Source organism: Gallinula chloropus (genome assembly GCF_964237585.1).
Source record: "Gallinula chloropus genome assembly, chromosome: 2".
In the NCBI taxonomy this organism is placed as follows: domain Eukaryota; kingdom Metazoa; phylum Chordata; class Aves; order Gruiformes; family Rallidae; genus Gallinula; species Gallinula chloropus.
In genome coordinates this window covers 94,237,705-94,252,935 of record NC_140086.1, presented here as the reverse complement: position 1 = coordinate 94,252,935, position 15,231 = coordinate 94,237,705, and the positions used below count along the sequence as shown (strand labels likewise).

General features: G+C 44.1%; 1 protein-coding gene across 1 annotated transcript in view; it reads right to left on the bottom strand.

Moving 5' to 3' along the window:
- HIVEP1 (HIVEP zinc finger 1) overlaps positions 1-15,231 on the bottom strand; it is a gene marked incomplete at both ends in the record, with an annotated part of 59,330 nt that overhangs the window by 15,460 nt on the left and 28,639 nt on the right. Inside the window, 3 exons of the mRNA XM_084260638.1 lie at positions 1,027-1,202; positions 2,545-2,687; positions 9,104-15,066. Coding sequence (XP_084116764.1) covers positions 1,027-1,202; positions 2,545-2,687; positions 9,104-15,066 — 6,282 coding nt within the window. The remainder of the gene's footprint in view (positions 1-1,026; positions 1,203-2,544; positions 2,688-9,103; positions 15,067-15,231) is intronic.

Sequence of the window (15,231 nt, the reverse complement as noted above, 5' to 3'; positions counted from 1 at the left end):
AAATGCGGCAGAGGAGGCAAATACAGGTACCTGCTACAACTGAAACCAAGGAGAATTTCAAATGGGAAGGACTTAGTTGCTTGAACTTGGCCAGCACGCCTACTCTGCAAAAACCATAAGCAGGATTTCTTGGGTGCACACTCTGGCATTTCATCTTAAAGCCAGCATGATGACCCAGTGTGTCAGGATGTACCAACAGATTTTGACACAACTAAAAGCCTTACCCATCCCATTTTTTGCAGCCCTGGGTTATTTCTTGGAAGTTTTCCACCCAACTGCTGAGTAGTCTTGAACCCACTAAAAATACAAATGTTTCTGAGGTTGCAGCTGGAGGGGGATTATTGCTAAATGATGCTTAAAGCCAAGAAAAATGTTACTGCTTAGATTTTTTTCGCTGAAAGTATTTCGGCTGTGAACTTCTCCTGTCTGTTTCACTTACTTTGAGTTCTGGATCTACCACTGTTTAATATACTGCCTGCTGAAACCAGGATGCATTTACGTATCTAGTGTAAACAGGCTTTTAAAAAGTAGTGATCCATCTTTGGCTCTTAGATGGTGAAGAACCTTGTCCTTCAAGGGTATAAAAACCATTTCAATATAGTAAGTTACTAAAGGCCAATGTCCTTCCCAGAGATCAGCTGAGTGCCACAAGAGTACAATATATGTCAATATCATACCTCCAAAAGATGACTTCTAGGGAGTTAAAATTCTGTGTTCCCATCCCAACCTAGGATGAGCAGCTAACCAGCTCGCTGATCTTCACCTAACTTTCATCGTACTGCCATGATTTCCCTCTTTCAGACCAATTTCTCACCCACCACGGCATGCCACACAAGATATGATCATCTGAATAAACATGCAGAAGACGAAGGAAAAGAAGGAAATCCGAAACGACAAATACTTGTAGCATTAGACAATAAAACTCCACAGAAAGGCAACTTCTTTAGCTTATGAACAGCCAAACGTGACAGGAATTATACTTCAAAGTAGAAAGAAAAGAAAAGAAGGGGAGAAAAGTGCCCCTACCTTTAGTTTTGAAGGAAAAGTTGCAGTAGTTGCAATGGTAAGGACGGACGTCGGTATGTGTGCGAATGTGCTTCTTCAGCATGCTGGGCTTCTTGCAACGTATCCCACATTCTTCACAGATGTACTTCCCTCTCCCTCTCCCCCGAACGTACACATAGTCTTCATTTGACTTGTACCTAGTAACAGCACCGTAACAGTAAGGCAGTTACTTGTGATGGGAAAGTGATTCTAGTTAGAAACTACAATCTGCCAGAAGCGTAAAAATTAACTATGAAAAGGACAAAAACAACCACGCTCTTTTTCTGCTCACCTTAGGCATTTATTTGTTCAGCTCCTATCTAGATTGTCACTAGGTCATCATGGACCTGTTCAGGAATAACAGCATCTCTTTTTTAATAAAAATTTGCTACTAAGCATTCCAAGATTTCATATTTCCTCCTCACAACACAGGAACAGAATTTTGAGTGTCAGTTCTTGGAATTGGGTTCGGGCACCATGAGGAAGCTTTAAAAAAGCCTCTCTGGGGCTCTGCATTGGATGCAGAAAAGGAACAACATTAGTTAAGACAGTGGGAAGATCTTTTAAATTCCCTACCAGTGTGCTCTGGACTCAGCCTACTGGGGCTGTCTCTAGATGGCAAAAGTAATTCAGAGTCAATTACACCCTTCCTGTACCTCCTCAAGGATGCCCACGGTTGTCCTTAGCTTTTGTGACCTGTTCCCTGCAACATCTGGAACTGAGCAGACACGTAGCGATGCTTTACCTGAGCAGCTGGGAATGGCTTACTGGCTGTCCTAGTCTGGATTCAGCCCAGGCACAAAGAAAGGGAGAGCCCTAGAGCTGGCCACTGAGAGTAATAAAATATGCACCATTCAAACTCAAAATTTTCAGGAGTGTCACTGGCATTTTTCTACTAAAACCACCTGGTTTATAAGGTCTTGTACATGGCACAACACTGTGGCTAAGGCAACAGTTATTTGTATCAGTTTAAAGTATTACAGTGAATGGATGAGGGTGCTCAGTAAATATTTCCACGGCACTTCTGAAATCAGGACTTCTCCAGCCTGTGTATGCCACAGTGACCTGCCAGGCAGGGACTGTGCTGCTTGGCCCCCACACTATATCCTCTCCAGCTACAGTTACACAACCTTATTGCAAAATAGGTATTATTTACAACGTAAGAGAAGTATAGGGGAAGAATTTACATCTATGGCTGCATCTAGCTGCTTTCACTGCTGATTAATGTTTGTCCTTTGGGGAAAAAAAAGGAAAAAAAGACCAAAAAAAAGGACTCCTATTGCCTACTGTTCTTTATTTTATTACCCCTCCTCATAACTCTCATGGCTCCATGCTTCCGATGACTTTCCATTTTTCTTGGAAACATAAACCAACATCCACAGGCCACAGTACGGGAACTGTTGTTTAAAATAAATCAAACAGGAAGCAACATCTCTGCAAAGTCTAGAATCCAGGGGGAAAAAAAATATCTTCCCAACAATATCTAGTATACAGAAGCACAATACTTGCCCTCCATCGAATATTTTAACTCTTCTTGGTTCCGTTTTGATGAAGGAGTTTTCTTTATCGTGCTCAGTGCTCGACTCAGAGTTTTCCTTATTGCTGAATTCAGCTGCAGTCATTTTTTTTCTATTTAATGCTCGCTGAAAGAAAATGAGATATGCATCATTAAAATTAGTTTCTTTCATATGCCATTCAAACCTCTAAGTTATGATGAATAAAAAGCATCGTAAAGGCCACAATTATAATAACTGATTTTTTAAAAAGTGTTAAGATACATGAAATGAAATAGCTTTTGTTAAACAACTCCTCTACTATGCACTGACTATTTGTGGAGTGGTGAACCTATAAGGGCATCACGGCACTGTAGGATGCCAGGAGTGCTTTGAATCTACAGTAGGAGATGGCTCTTCCTTCTCCAGGGAAGGCAAAGGTGACATCTCCTGGCTCACAGGTAGCCTTCGACAGAGAAAAGATGCTTGCAGTCAAACTCAATGGCTTCTTGAGGAGCTACAGCTTCACTCCTCTGCCCTTGGTGCAACATCTGACCCACACAGATGGGGCTCTGCAGCTGCACACTACGCTGCCTCCCACGATCTGACAAAAATGGGAGAAGCTTTAGTGTGTGACCAGTTAGCTGTGCTTTTCCCCCAGCACTCAAGTGTAAGCAGCACGTCCTGAGCTCTAGTTGCCACCCGGTGACTGCCACAGTGGGGCAGGGAAGATGCCAACTGGTAACAGTTCCGATAGTTATTATTCTTCCAAAACCCAGACCTGCTTTGGTGTGGGAATTGACAGCTCCCAATTTACTGAGGTTATTAACAGGGACTCCAGAACCCTTCCAAAGCAGGACTCCACACTTAGTTCCCACTGCCAAACCAAATTACAAGAAAAAGTGGACCAGTTGTCTAGCATTACAAAAATACATTCCTCCATCTCCCCTGATTATTAATTAAGGAACTTTAAAAAAAAAAAAAAAAAAGGGAGGATGAGTTCCTCCAACATTTGCCATTTAAAATCTACTCTTTCCAAGTCTAGGGTATTTATAAAATGGGCAACAATGAAGGAATGATCCAATTAGCCAGCAATTATTACTGCTGTATTTATAAACTGTTCTACCCACGAAGCTGGCACACTTACAGCATTTGCTCATATTGATAAGTGAACAAAACGATGAGAGGAAAAAAGTCTGCCCTTATGTTTCCTACTCATTATAAAACTCCATGCTGTATAGCTTGTGAATTCTTGGCAAGAAGGACTTCCCTGGGTGACTTAAAATGACTGACTGGTCATTGCATACGTTGAAGGGTGACATCATTCTGACACCCTGTCCTTGCCCGTAGTCTCAGCCTATATTCTCAGTGGGTCTTCGCTTCCCACCTGATGAGCAGTTAACACAGATCAGAGGAGAAGCATTTTCCTATTCGTTTGCAATCACCAGGAATCCACACAGGCTGCAAGTGCTACTCCCACCCCTCCGCTTCCGTGCGGCCCTCCGATTGATTTGGGCTGGATTTTCCACAGTCTGAGCCGTCCTGCCAAAGGGCACATGACAGCTCTGCCCGTATGTAGGAGGAAGGACATTTCACCCTGCACCTTTTAACAGCCTTCACGCAGGGTGAAAGGAGAGGGCGTTCTGGATGGGAACCATCCCAAGTTGAGCCTGCTCTAGTCAACTGCTGCTCAGCCACGCTGTGGCTCCTATATGCTGCCTGGCACGGGAACTGCTTTTGTTTCCACTGCAAACAAAGGGTAACAAGGTGACATTGATAACTTAACAAGAAAAGAGTAGCAGGAAATGCAGAATACATACAATAAACCCAATACCACATAAATACTCCCAGCAGCACAATCCTTAAGCACCTGATCTTTCCTAACTAGTAAGTTTTCTTTCCAGATTTAATTATCAAGAATGAAAAGGAAAAAGATTCCGAGAGTATTTTGCCAACGTTGTGATCCAAACTACAGTGAAACTGCATTATAATGTACTGATTATTCACAAAAGCACCTAAACCACAAAAACTAATACCAGACCAAATACCTGTGGATTTAACACCCCTTCCCCCTTTTTTTAACCCAAACATTTACATACAGAGGTAAGATGACAGTCTAACATAGGTGGTTCAAATTACTATCTATCTCCCACTGATATACTTTAATTTACAGGTTATGTGCTATTGTAACAGTTGTTTCGGTGTCTTAAGCATGGAAAATGCTGCTGTCACAGAGGTGCTCTAATAGACCAAGTTTCTTTCACAGAAATCTACATGAATGCTCACTGATAATGAGAAAGAAAAAGCAGCACATTTTCTTTTTAGTTTTTACAAAATATTCCAAATTGATGCTGAAGAGGACTTGGGTCCTCTGTAAGTCTCTAAGAAACATGGGTTTCTTGTGTGGAAATCTTTCATCATACTTCATCTAACCCCCCCCTGCAAAACCCCACGTGTACTGGTAGAAAGGGTCAGGAAAACCCCAGCAGTGCTGTGCAATGTTCCTCTCTGTGATCCCTTATGTCTTCCTTAGTTCTAACACAAACTTCTCCTGTAGAGACAAGGACCATGATTCACTTCTACTTTACTTGTGTTACTCCAATTTAACTCCACTGTCTTCAATTACTGGTATAAAACTGAAAACAAACCAACCCAAACCCCGCTCTTAGGGCTGCCCAGGGACCAGAGTTCAATAGATTCTTCTGGCATTTTACAACATCCCTTGGAAAAAAAACATGCTCGCAGCCTGAATCATCAAAAGTCATAAATTTCAGATTATAATATTCATTAAACATTTTTCCCACTGGCACACAGCCACTTGAGGAAAATATTTTTAATATCTTTAAACTTTTACTACTTTACACATAAAAATCTTCTGCATTTAACTACTTTCCAGTGGTGAGCTGAACTGTTGTGGCACATCATCCAAGAAAGGAAAGCTTTCCAGTTAGGAGAAACTTTCCATTCTTCAGCCTTACTCTTGCCTGAAAATCTTCACCCTGGAATACTGCACACACTGATTCAGTCGCTTCAGGGAGGGGAGCCAACTTCAATGCAGGGGCTTGAGAAAGGGCTCCTGATGCAACACTAATGAATTCAGGTGAAGAAAATTTTGCCCCAAATCCCCAAACCAACTAAACAAACTCAAAAACCCAATAAAACAAACAAACAAAAAAGCAGGGAGATAAAATAAGCCTTTTCCAGGCAGGTGAGCCTCCTGTTACTTTTTAACGTGCTGTACTTGTTCCAGGAGCTTCTTTCACAATATTATTTTCTGGGTTTGTTCTATGAATCATTGGAACGTGGCAACTTCACCGTTGCCTCTGAGCAGCCAAATGTGACAAGGAGCAAACAACATCCCCGGGGTTCCTCATTGTTTGATTTTGCTCACATGTCCTCATTTTCCATGGCACCTATTGTTGGAGGAATCACCTGGGTTGTTTTGGTGGCAGTGATTAGTAGTGGTTATGCGGCAGCATGGGGTCTCTGTAAACAGACCTAGTTCTGGAAGAAACCCAGGAACCTCCTGGAAGCCACTTTTATCTGGGTGAGCAGGCGAGCAGTTAAAGCCCCACAAGGAAAACAGCAAATTCCCTTTGGAAAGGGCTACGACTGTGAGAGAGGCAGTGAGGCATTAGCAGCACTGCAGTTTTATTATCATTTATAAATCGGGTCATAGTAGCACTTGAAGCTGTCAGGTAAGGGTTAAAATGTGCAAACCAGTTGAGCAAACATCTTCTGAATGATAATCACAATCCCCAGAGATTTGCAGTCTAAACTGCAGCTCCCTAAGGAACTCAGGACCCCGTCAAGCTTTTAAGCAGGAAATCAATCATTTTTAAAAATAATTATTTGCTATTCTGTTTGTTTGCTCCGTTTGTTGTTGTTGGGGGTTTTTTAAAATGGAATATTAATTTCCAAAAGGACCTCCAACATTCTCCATCCTCAGGCTCAACCAGAAAACACGTAGGAGAATGACTGCCCATGAACCGAACAAGGAATCTCAGGATTTGCTTTCTTTAAATACAGTTTCTGTGAGGAAGTTCCCAAGTTGGTGTTGACCATTCCATTACCAGGAGGCCAGTGATACAGAGGTGTACTGTAACAGCGACAGCGCCCTGTAAAGCAGCTGAAATGGCACTGTCTGAGTTGGGAGAAGAGGAAGGGGGCAAACTCTGGAGGTGTTAGGTCTTAGTAAGCATCAGGTCCTCAAAATGTTTAATTTCTGCCATCCTATACCTTGTTCCTACAATCTGAGATGCCAATTAAACTTTAATTGGTGCTTTCTTGCCGCACTTTGTTCATAATGGCTCCGAGTAAAACCTGTAAATCAGCCGCAAGCAGAGCTTAAGAGCTCTTCATTTTCACCCTGCTCCCGAGCTTCATTCAAAACATCAGCAAGGAAGACTGAAGAAAGATTAGTAACTGTGGTTCTTTTGTGGCAGAAGCACTGTAAATGTACCTGACAGCTGCCTATTACAGCATTTAAGTATTCCCAGAGTGTTTAAAAGGGTGCTGTCAAAATATTTGAAAAATATTATTATCCATTATTTCCATTCTAAACAGGGTTTGTTTGTAGACAAAATTTGCTCCTCAAGAGGCACGCAGCAGCTTTGTTATCAGAGATTTTCTTCTCATACACTGTTCTTTAAAAATAAAACAAACAAGTCATCGACACAACTGATGCGAGACCTGCCTTGGAAAGAATAGCTCAACTATGTTCAATGAAGAAAGCTAAATCTTTGAATCTTTTTTTAAAAAAAAAATAAAATAAATTTAGCACTATTTAAGTACAGTACATCATAAAGTGCACGAGGGAGCAGGCTGAAAAAGGTAATATGGGTTGAAACAAAGATGTCACGATGCAATTCTGTTATGGCACTCATGGAAAGGTCAGCAGCGTCGATGTATTCCCTGCATGAAGCATTATGGATAAAGTTTTGACTTCCTATATAAACCTCAGCAAAGTCTCCCCCTGATTTCAGGAGGACAGAGTTTATATCTGGCCAGAGGGATTCCAGCGTATCTTCTCGACTCCCCCTGCAATTCTGAAACGACTTCTTCCTCTTACACAGAGTTCCTCTTCCCACTGCTCTTTTCCCCACTGACCATTTTGTATCTTAGCAAAACATTTAGCAAACACAGAAACACCCTGGGGTGACCTCTGACAACAACAGCCTCTGTCACTCAACATGCCTCCACAGAAATACTCACTTTTTTCCCACGGCTGTGGTGGTACTTCTCCTCTGCAGCAACTACCAGCCCTACAGACCCCAATTCCCAGCCTAATGCCTAAGGCTTGGAAACAACAGCCTCTGCATTTCTCCTGCATGCAACACAGCCAATGTAGCTATGGGCTTTACTTGACCCTGCTCACAGTAAACTGCAGGCTTAGGGCAAGTGATGACTGCTTTTACCTCCCAAAGTAAGATTTCTGTGTCTTGAAAGACACTGGAGAAAGGGAGATCCATGGCTAACACCCCATGCTTGCCCAGTCCAAAGAAGTTCAGCATCATGCACACAGCATACAGAGCAAAGAGGAAAGAAGAGCACGAAACGGTGCTGTCCGCTGAGGCTCTTTGGGAAGCTTTACTGCTTCACTAGATGGGACAACAAAAACTGGTACTGGGTCCAGCAAATACATAAGGACCACCTGTTGCCATGCCACAGGGCAGAGCCACCTCTGCCCATTCACAGAGGTGATTCTGTGAATCACCAGGGAACGTGAAATCCAGTGCAAACCAGCACATGGCTTTGGCCCTGTCGGTAACAGAACTGCCCAGCAAAGGAAGGCCTGGATACGTGTGTGCAGCCCTGAGACAGCGAAGGCAAGAACAAGCGGCTGCTTTGCTCTGCCATGTCTGACTCCAGAACAACAGAGTGGTTTACATGGGTCACAAACACTGCCCAGAGTATATTCCACTGCTCAAGATTCAACGTCATCTTTGGAGCTCTATCGATCCAAGAAGCTGTCAGTGGTTTTACGGCAGCTGTAATTTTATTTTAAACTTTGCTATTTTTTTTTTTGTTATTATTTCACACCTCCAATTAACCCAGGTGGGAGAAAGGGAAGTGCTGCACTGCTCCTCTCGCTCTCACATGACCACCGATGGTGAACAACATTTTCACAGCGTATCCATGGACATCCGTTCAGGCCAACCACTCTTTTATAACAGAGAACAGCAGCTGATTTTTCAGGCAAAACACACAATTATGATTTTAAGTTAACCTGGTTTAAGTTAAAAGTGTTTTAAAAATATTTAAAAGTATCTTTGTTCTACCCTTTGCAATAAAAAATAGCCAAACACATTCCTGCTTCGATAAACGCTCCATCTACAGATTTAACACCAGGAACTAATTTCCATGAAAAGTGATAAATCCTTATGAATGGGGCTCCTAATGGAATTACTTAAGATCTTTTTAGCAGTTTGATCCAGCATAACTAAAATAAAGAAGCAAATATACTATATGACAGGCATATTACACTCCCTAAAACATGAATGAGCACAATTTCCAACGCAAATCCTCTGTAAACGATCAGTAAACACCAAGCAGAGCTTATGTACCTTGGTTAAGCTGTTCTTCCACTTGCTTGAATAGACCAATACATCAGACCTAGGATGAGTGGTTCTTGCTTGAGTGTACAGCGGCTTCTCAACTTTCTGCTTTGAATTGAGGAGGGAGAGAGCTACCTTTGTCGACAGACCGAGTGGATTGGGATTGTTGGAACTAGTGGTCCATGTAGAATAGGCGGAGATTTTCTGATCGTTCTGAACGAGATGCAATTGTTTTCTCTTCAGGAGGTAACACCAGGTAGAGCTCGTCGTGGTCTTGAGGCTCGGAAACGACAGCCGCTGCATTTCTCCTGCATTCATTGCAGCCAGCGTAGCTACGGGCTTTGCTTGACCCTGGCCACTGACGTGCTTGCTCTCATTACTGTTACTTGGGGACCTTCCCTCTTGACTGCTACTTACAGCCTTGACAAGACAACTCTGGTTATTCACTGGAGACAGTTCAGATGGTTTTCTGACTACAAACACTGTCGATGCCGAAGACTTAAGGTCTTCAGATTCTGGTGACTCCTTCAGGGTTTCTGGGACCCCAGTGTCAGATGAATGACGGTCGGACAACAGCAGGTCCGTGCTACTACCTTTGCTGCTTTTTTCATGCTGTGCAACACCATCAGGATCTAAGAGGTGATTTTCAAGGGGCTCTGTGGTGCAAACCTGCCTTACTAACACTGGTTTCTTTTGCTTACTGGTAGAGTCACTAGCTCTAACATTCAGTGAATGCAGTGGTCTAGCATCTGTCATACAGGCAGCTCCGCTCTCATCTTTAACACGCTTCTGCTGTTTCTCCATGGCAATATCTAAACTGTTGGCTGGCGAAAGCATTCGTTTACTTGAAGCTGTAGCTTCTGGTTGAGGGAAGAGTCCGCTAACTGGCACTTTCTGAATAATATTCAAAGAGCTTGACAAAGGTGAATTTCTGGTTCCACTTTCTGGTTGTGAATTTTCAAATTCAAAGGAATTTGGCAAAGTCCTCTGGTGATCTTTGTGAGATTTTGGCAGCTGAGTTTTGCCTTCGGGTGTTGGCACTGTCGCAACATTTGCTTTGCAAACAGACTGATTTACCTGATCCTGGGTCACTAAAATGTGAGGAAGGGGCGTAACAGTGGCAAAGCCATAGGACGGCATACTGCTGTGAATACGGACGGGAACCACGAAAGGAGCGATCTGATGTATTTGACTGTTGCAGTTGTTAGGAACGATTTGCTTTAGAGGAGGCACCGAGTATGGATTAGACAGGTCGGGCAGTTTAGCCTGCAATTCAAAGGAGGATGCATTCTGGTCCACTCCAGCTTGACTAGGAACAGTCTGAGTCGATAAAGTATTTTTTAGCAGTTTAGAAGAGTACGGCTGACCTATATGTAACGTTTTAACTTCAAGCTGGTACTTCGGGGCAAAACAATCCTTTTTCTCATCGGGATGACCAGAAAGCACGTGTGTGTTCACTTGCTCTCCTTGGGCTGATGTTTTAGTAGATGTCACGGAAGGCTGATGAGTCGAGGATGGCTGTCCTTGCTTATTCAACACGTGATCTAGAGGCTGTGGAACTGAAGGCAGGCTAACAGAGTTACAAGTCTGCACTGCTGAGTGAGGCCTGGAGTGAGGCTGCGAATGCTGAGTACTTGCAGGAAACTCCACTGAAGATTTGCCGGAGGTCTGCAGCCTGTGCAATGGCACTGCGGGCACATCTGTCGCATGAGCTGTCTGAAATGAAGAAGCAGACTTAGCTTGAGGCTGGTTATTTTCTGGAGCAATATTTAAAGATATCTGTCTTACAAATGGTCCCCTCCTCCGCTCTAGCAGAGGCACATGTCCACTCACTCCATTTGCAGATGACACCTTCGGAGCGGCTCTCTCTATGAGCGGGGCAGGTTTTGATGGAGACATGCTTCCACAGTCGAAAGACTTACTCCTGTAGTCCACAACCTCCATTGATGGCTGCGTGCAGCTGATCTGCTCCGAGGCGGCACGTCTCATTTCCCGGTAATGGGGGCCAGGCACAGCCAGTGCGTGCGAGCCAGCAGGAATCATGAGGAACTCTGCCGACTTACTAACAGGCTCTGCTTTGGAAGGGTTATCAGCCTTCAAAGTTTCATCTTTATCAAGTGAAGCCGAGAAACTGGAAGCATGAGACAAGCTACTTTCCCGACTTAGGCTTCTGGAAAGCATAGAGTCAATGCTTGATTCAGCAGACGAATGCTCCATTTCAGCCAAGCGAATTCTTTTCTTCTTTGGTGGAAGCTTTTCCGTTGGCAATTTTGACAGCGTTTCGCTGCGCTGTGGCCAGTTAAACCTTTCTGCCTTCTCCTGATCACTGCATTGGTTTTCTTGGTCCCTATCCGGCTCTTCCGTGACCAGTATTTCGGGAACCTGGATGTTATGCTGGCGCACAAGTCTCGAGGGCTGAAGCGGTGTGCTTCTCTCATTTGAAACTATTTGGCTTCCCTGAACCTCCCCTCTGGGTGCTTCTGACAACAGGGGCTGGTGATGATGGGGAGTATGCAGGTGAGAGTGCCTGTCCTCTTGGATCACAACTGTATTCAACGAACGGTGCTTCACAGCCTTGTTGGGCTCCTGAGAAGAAACGGGTGATACTCTTTCAAACGACTCTGATTTCTCAAAGGAGCTGTTTCTGCTCAGTGAATTGGTGTGCTGTATTACTGAAATGCCAGTCCCTTGTCTTTTCAACTCCACCTTTTCTTGCATAGCTGAACTTGCCTGCTTTTCAACGAGCGGAGCCATCTTTGGCTCGGTACTCCGATCGGTGGTGCCTCGAGCCACAAGCTGAATTTGAGAACTTTGAAGTAGAAGGCTGCTTGGCTGTTGTGATCCTACCACTGCTGTTGCACCGTGTTTTGGCAGACTGGAAGAATTTGCTGGCTTGCTTTGGCCTTCTGTGCTCTTTGATGGAATGCTCATGTCATTTTGCTGTGGGTCATCGTCATCGCCAACACTTTTCATTTTCCTCCTTTTCCTTATCTGGGGTGTCTGCTCCCAGACGCCGGTTGACGTGGTGACTCTGTAGTGTAACATCTGAGGCTGGGTACTATTTGGAACAGTTTTATGCTCAGGCTCTCGGATTGCTGCTTTAGTTTTAGGTCCGTGCAACTCCGAACAATAAAATTTCTTGTGGTTTTCAAAATTTTCCAGTTTTCTGTATCTGTTTCTGCAGGTTTCACACTCAAACATCGTTCCTCGCACCTGAGGGGACTTCTTTGTTTTTTCTAAATTTGATCCCTGTGCCAGGGACTTGCTCCTTTGCAATAATGATTCATTTGATAAATTACACCCCAGGTAACTTTCTTCTACAGATCGCACTGGCCCAAGAACTTGGCTTTCACCAGTAGAAGAATCTTCTATTGCTGCCTGTCTGACAAGGGTCCGAGGGTGCCCGCCTTGGTTCAGCGGAGTAGCAGGTCCCGATACAAAAACATCATCATATAAAGAGCCAATCTTATCATCAAACGACTGGCTTCCTCGAAGGGGATGAGAGGGAGGTATTACGTTTGGAGGTACTGCCGAGTAACTGGTAGTAGGCATGGAATTACTTCGTGTTATAGGTAAACAGTCAAGGGATGGTACAGAAAGGAGAAAAACTTGCTTGGATTTCTCAGTGGGTGTGAAAGGAGACTTTGGTATGTCAGAGCTCGAGCTAGTTCTTCTTCCCATGGGCTTTAAATCAAACTGGAAGGAATCCTTAAATATGTAGGATTTTGGTGAATCTATGCTTCCTCTTCTCGAAAGAGATGTTCTTCTTGGTTTCACGCTATCTAACTGCTTGTCATCCACAACAGCTTCATTATCAGAAATTAGTTTTGAGATACGCTCCTCAAGAGTTTTTGTTGCCATGGGAGGTCGCATTTGGCCAGAGAGAGTCAGATTTTTTTCGGCACAGGCAGTTTGTACCACTGATGCTACCACACCACTTGCTCGTGGCACGCAGGGCAGGTTTTTATTTGGATCTTTCTCAGAGGTCAACAATCCCCTTACGAAGGGAGCTGGCGGGCTCATTGTTTGATCAGCACTTTCGGAACGAGAGAAATAACCAGAATCGGTACTACCTAAACTTCTAGGGCTCAGAAGACATTTTCCTTGCTGGTCCTGGGAACCATCTGTTGCCTGTTGTCTCTGGAGCTGAGCATGCCCCGCTCCTACTGCAGATCCCAGCTGTTCCTCTAATAGGCCCATTTCTACCTTCTGATGTTGCTTTATGTCGCTCTCCTTGAATGAGGCCGTATGCGTTAAATTTGATGGAAGAGCTGTCCCTTTGAAATCTCCTTTCCTCTGTGCTGCAGCAAGCTCAGGTGCTGGTTCAGTTACTTTTGGGCTATCAGCCCTTAGCGGAGAAACGTTTACAGGATGAACTACTACTTTTGGTAAAGCTGCCCTTACTTGAGGTTCTGTATCATGTAAGGAGGAGTCACCTGGTATACAGTCTGGGTTGCTCAAGGGAACAGGGCTTCCTTTCCGCAACGACTCTGCACTCGACATGACTTTCACTATTTGTGCCGGTTCCAGTTCTTGATCATCCTGCCTTTCGTCAGCAGTGCCTTCATCTTCACTTTCGCCGCTTTCTTCCACGTCTGAGTGAATGCTAAGTGCTTTGTCCGAGTCGTGAGACAAGAAGAGGCCACCCGAATCTGGCTGCAGGACAAGTCCGAGCTTGATAGCGTGTGCATGTGACTTTTTGTGCTTGTACAGATTGCTTTTGGTTTTAAACGAAAACCCACACGTCACACAAGGATACGGTCGTTCTCCAGTATGGGATCGGATGTGCTTTTGGAGAACGCTGGGCTTGGCACAGGCCCGATTGCAATACTCACAGACGTATTTCCCTAGCTTTTTAGGCTTCTGGTCTTTCAAGAGGTTACATATTTGTTCTACGCTGTGGTTTACAGCTGATGCTATCTGGGCTGAATTATACATGGGACCTATAGACAAGTGTGTTGAACTCGATGTGCTAATTATTGACAGGGGTGAAGACGAACTAGCTACTAACTGGTTTTGAGGAAAAACCTGAGTTACAGTGGAAGATGAAGTGTGAACGACGGACGAAGTTACTGCTATGCTGTATATCTGCTGGAGCTTGGGGTTGTCCTGACACTGCTGTTGCACCAGCGACCTAGCGAAACTTGGACACATAACAACCTGGTGATTTTGCTGACTGGTTTTGGTAATAAGGTCCTGTGAATGTGAAACCGATTGGCCTTGTGCTTGTCCAGTCTTGGCTGTTACTGCTACATGCACATTGTTTAACGTACAGGGGTAGTAGTGAGGTCCAGCTGCTGCAAACTCCTGCTGTGGCAAAGCAGACTGATTTTGGACGCTCATTGTATTGGACGTGAGACTAGAAGAGGTGCTTACAGTTTTATTTGGTCTCAGTTTCTCTATCTGCATCCCGTAAGGGGGGCACTTTTGTGCTAAGGTGTTCAATTCAGGCTCCATAGCTTTTAATAAGACATCGAACGCAGTCCGTGTACATGGGGATGACGTACTGCAATCGACAAAATTAATACATTCATTACTGTCAGTCTTTGTTTTGTTTGATGAGGAGTTTGAGAGAGACTTCTTCTCTGGTGAGTTCAGTTGGTTTGCATCAGTATCCTCCACTGCCGGTTTACCCACATCTAAGGACTGATGTGCCAGTGACAGCTTTGTCTGCACTGATGTCTCAGACTTGGTTGTTTCAGCACTTATCTCACCACCCAGTGCTCCCCCGTTTTGTTTGGTACACTGATTTCCATTCTGCACAGGCAGGGGATCCTGTGGCGTGGCGTGCTCGGAGGCATCCGAAAGAGCTTTCAGTGGTGAAGGGTCTACATTTTGCTTCACCTTGGCTTCGGCGGGGCTTCTCAAAGGCGATTTTGGTATTTTTTTCAGATGGTTTTCAGTCACAATCTTTTTTCTTTTCACACCCTTAATTGTATCTGGGGTTCCTCTAGTACCAGCATCGGTGATTTCTGTTGAAACACAGAGAGAATAAAAGAGAATATTAAAACCGGACAATGCAGATTATTTTCATTTATACCGTTTTATCATCTCCAAGTTTCAACAGCAAGCCCTGGGGCAACAGGACTGTCCATTTCTCCAGCCTCCAAGATTTTTTATAACAATGAGTCTCAGTG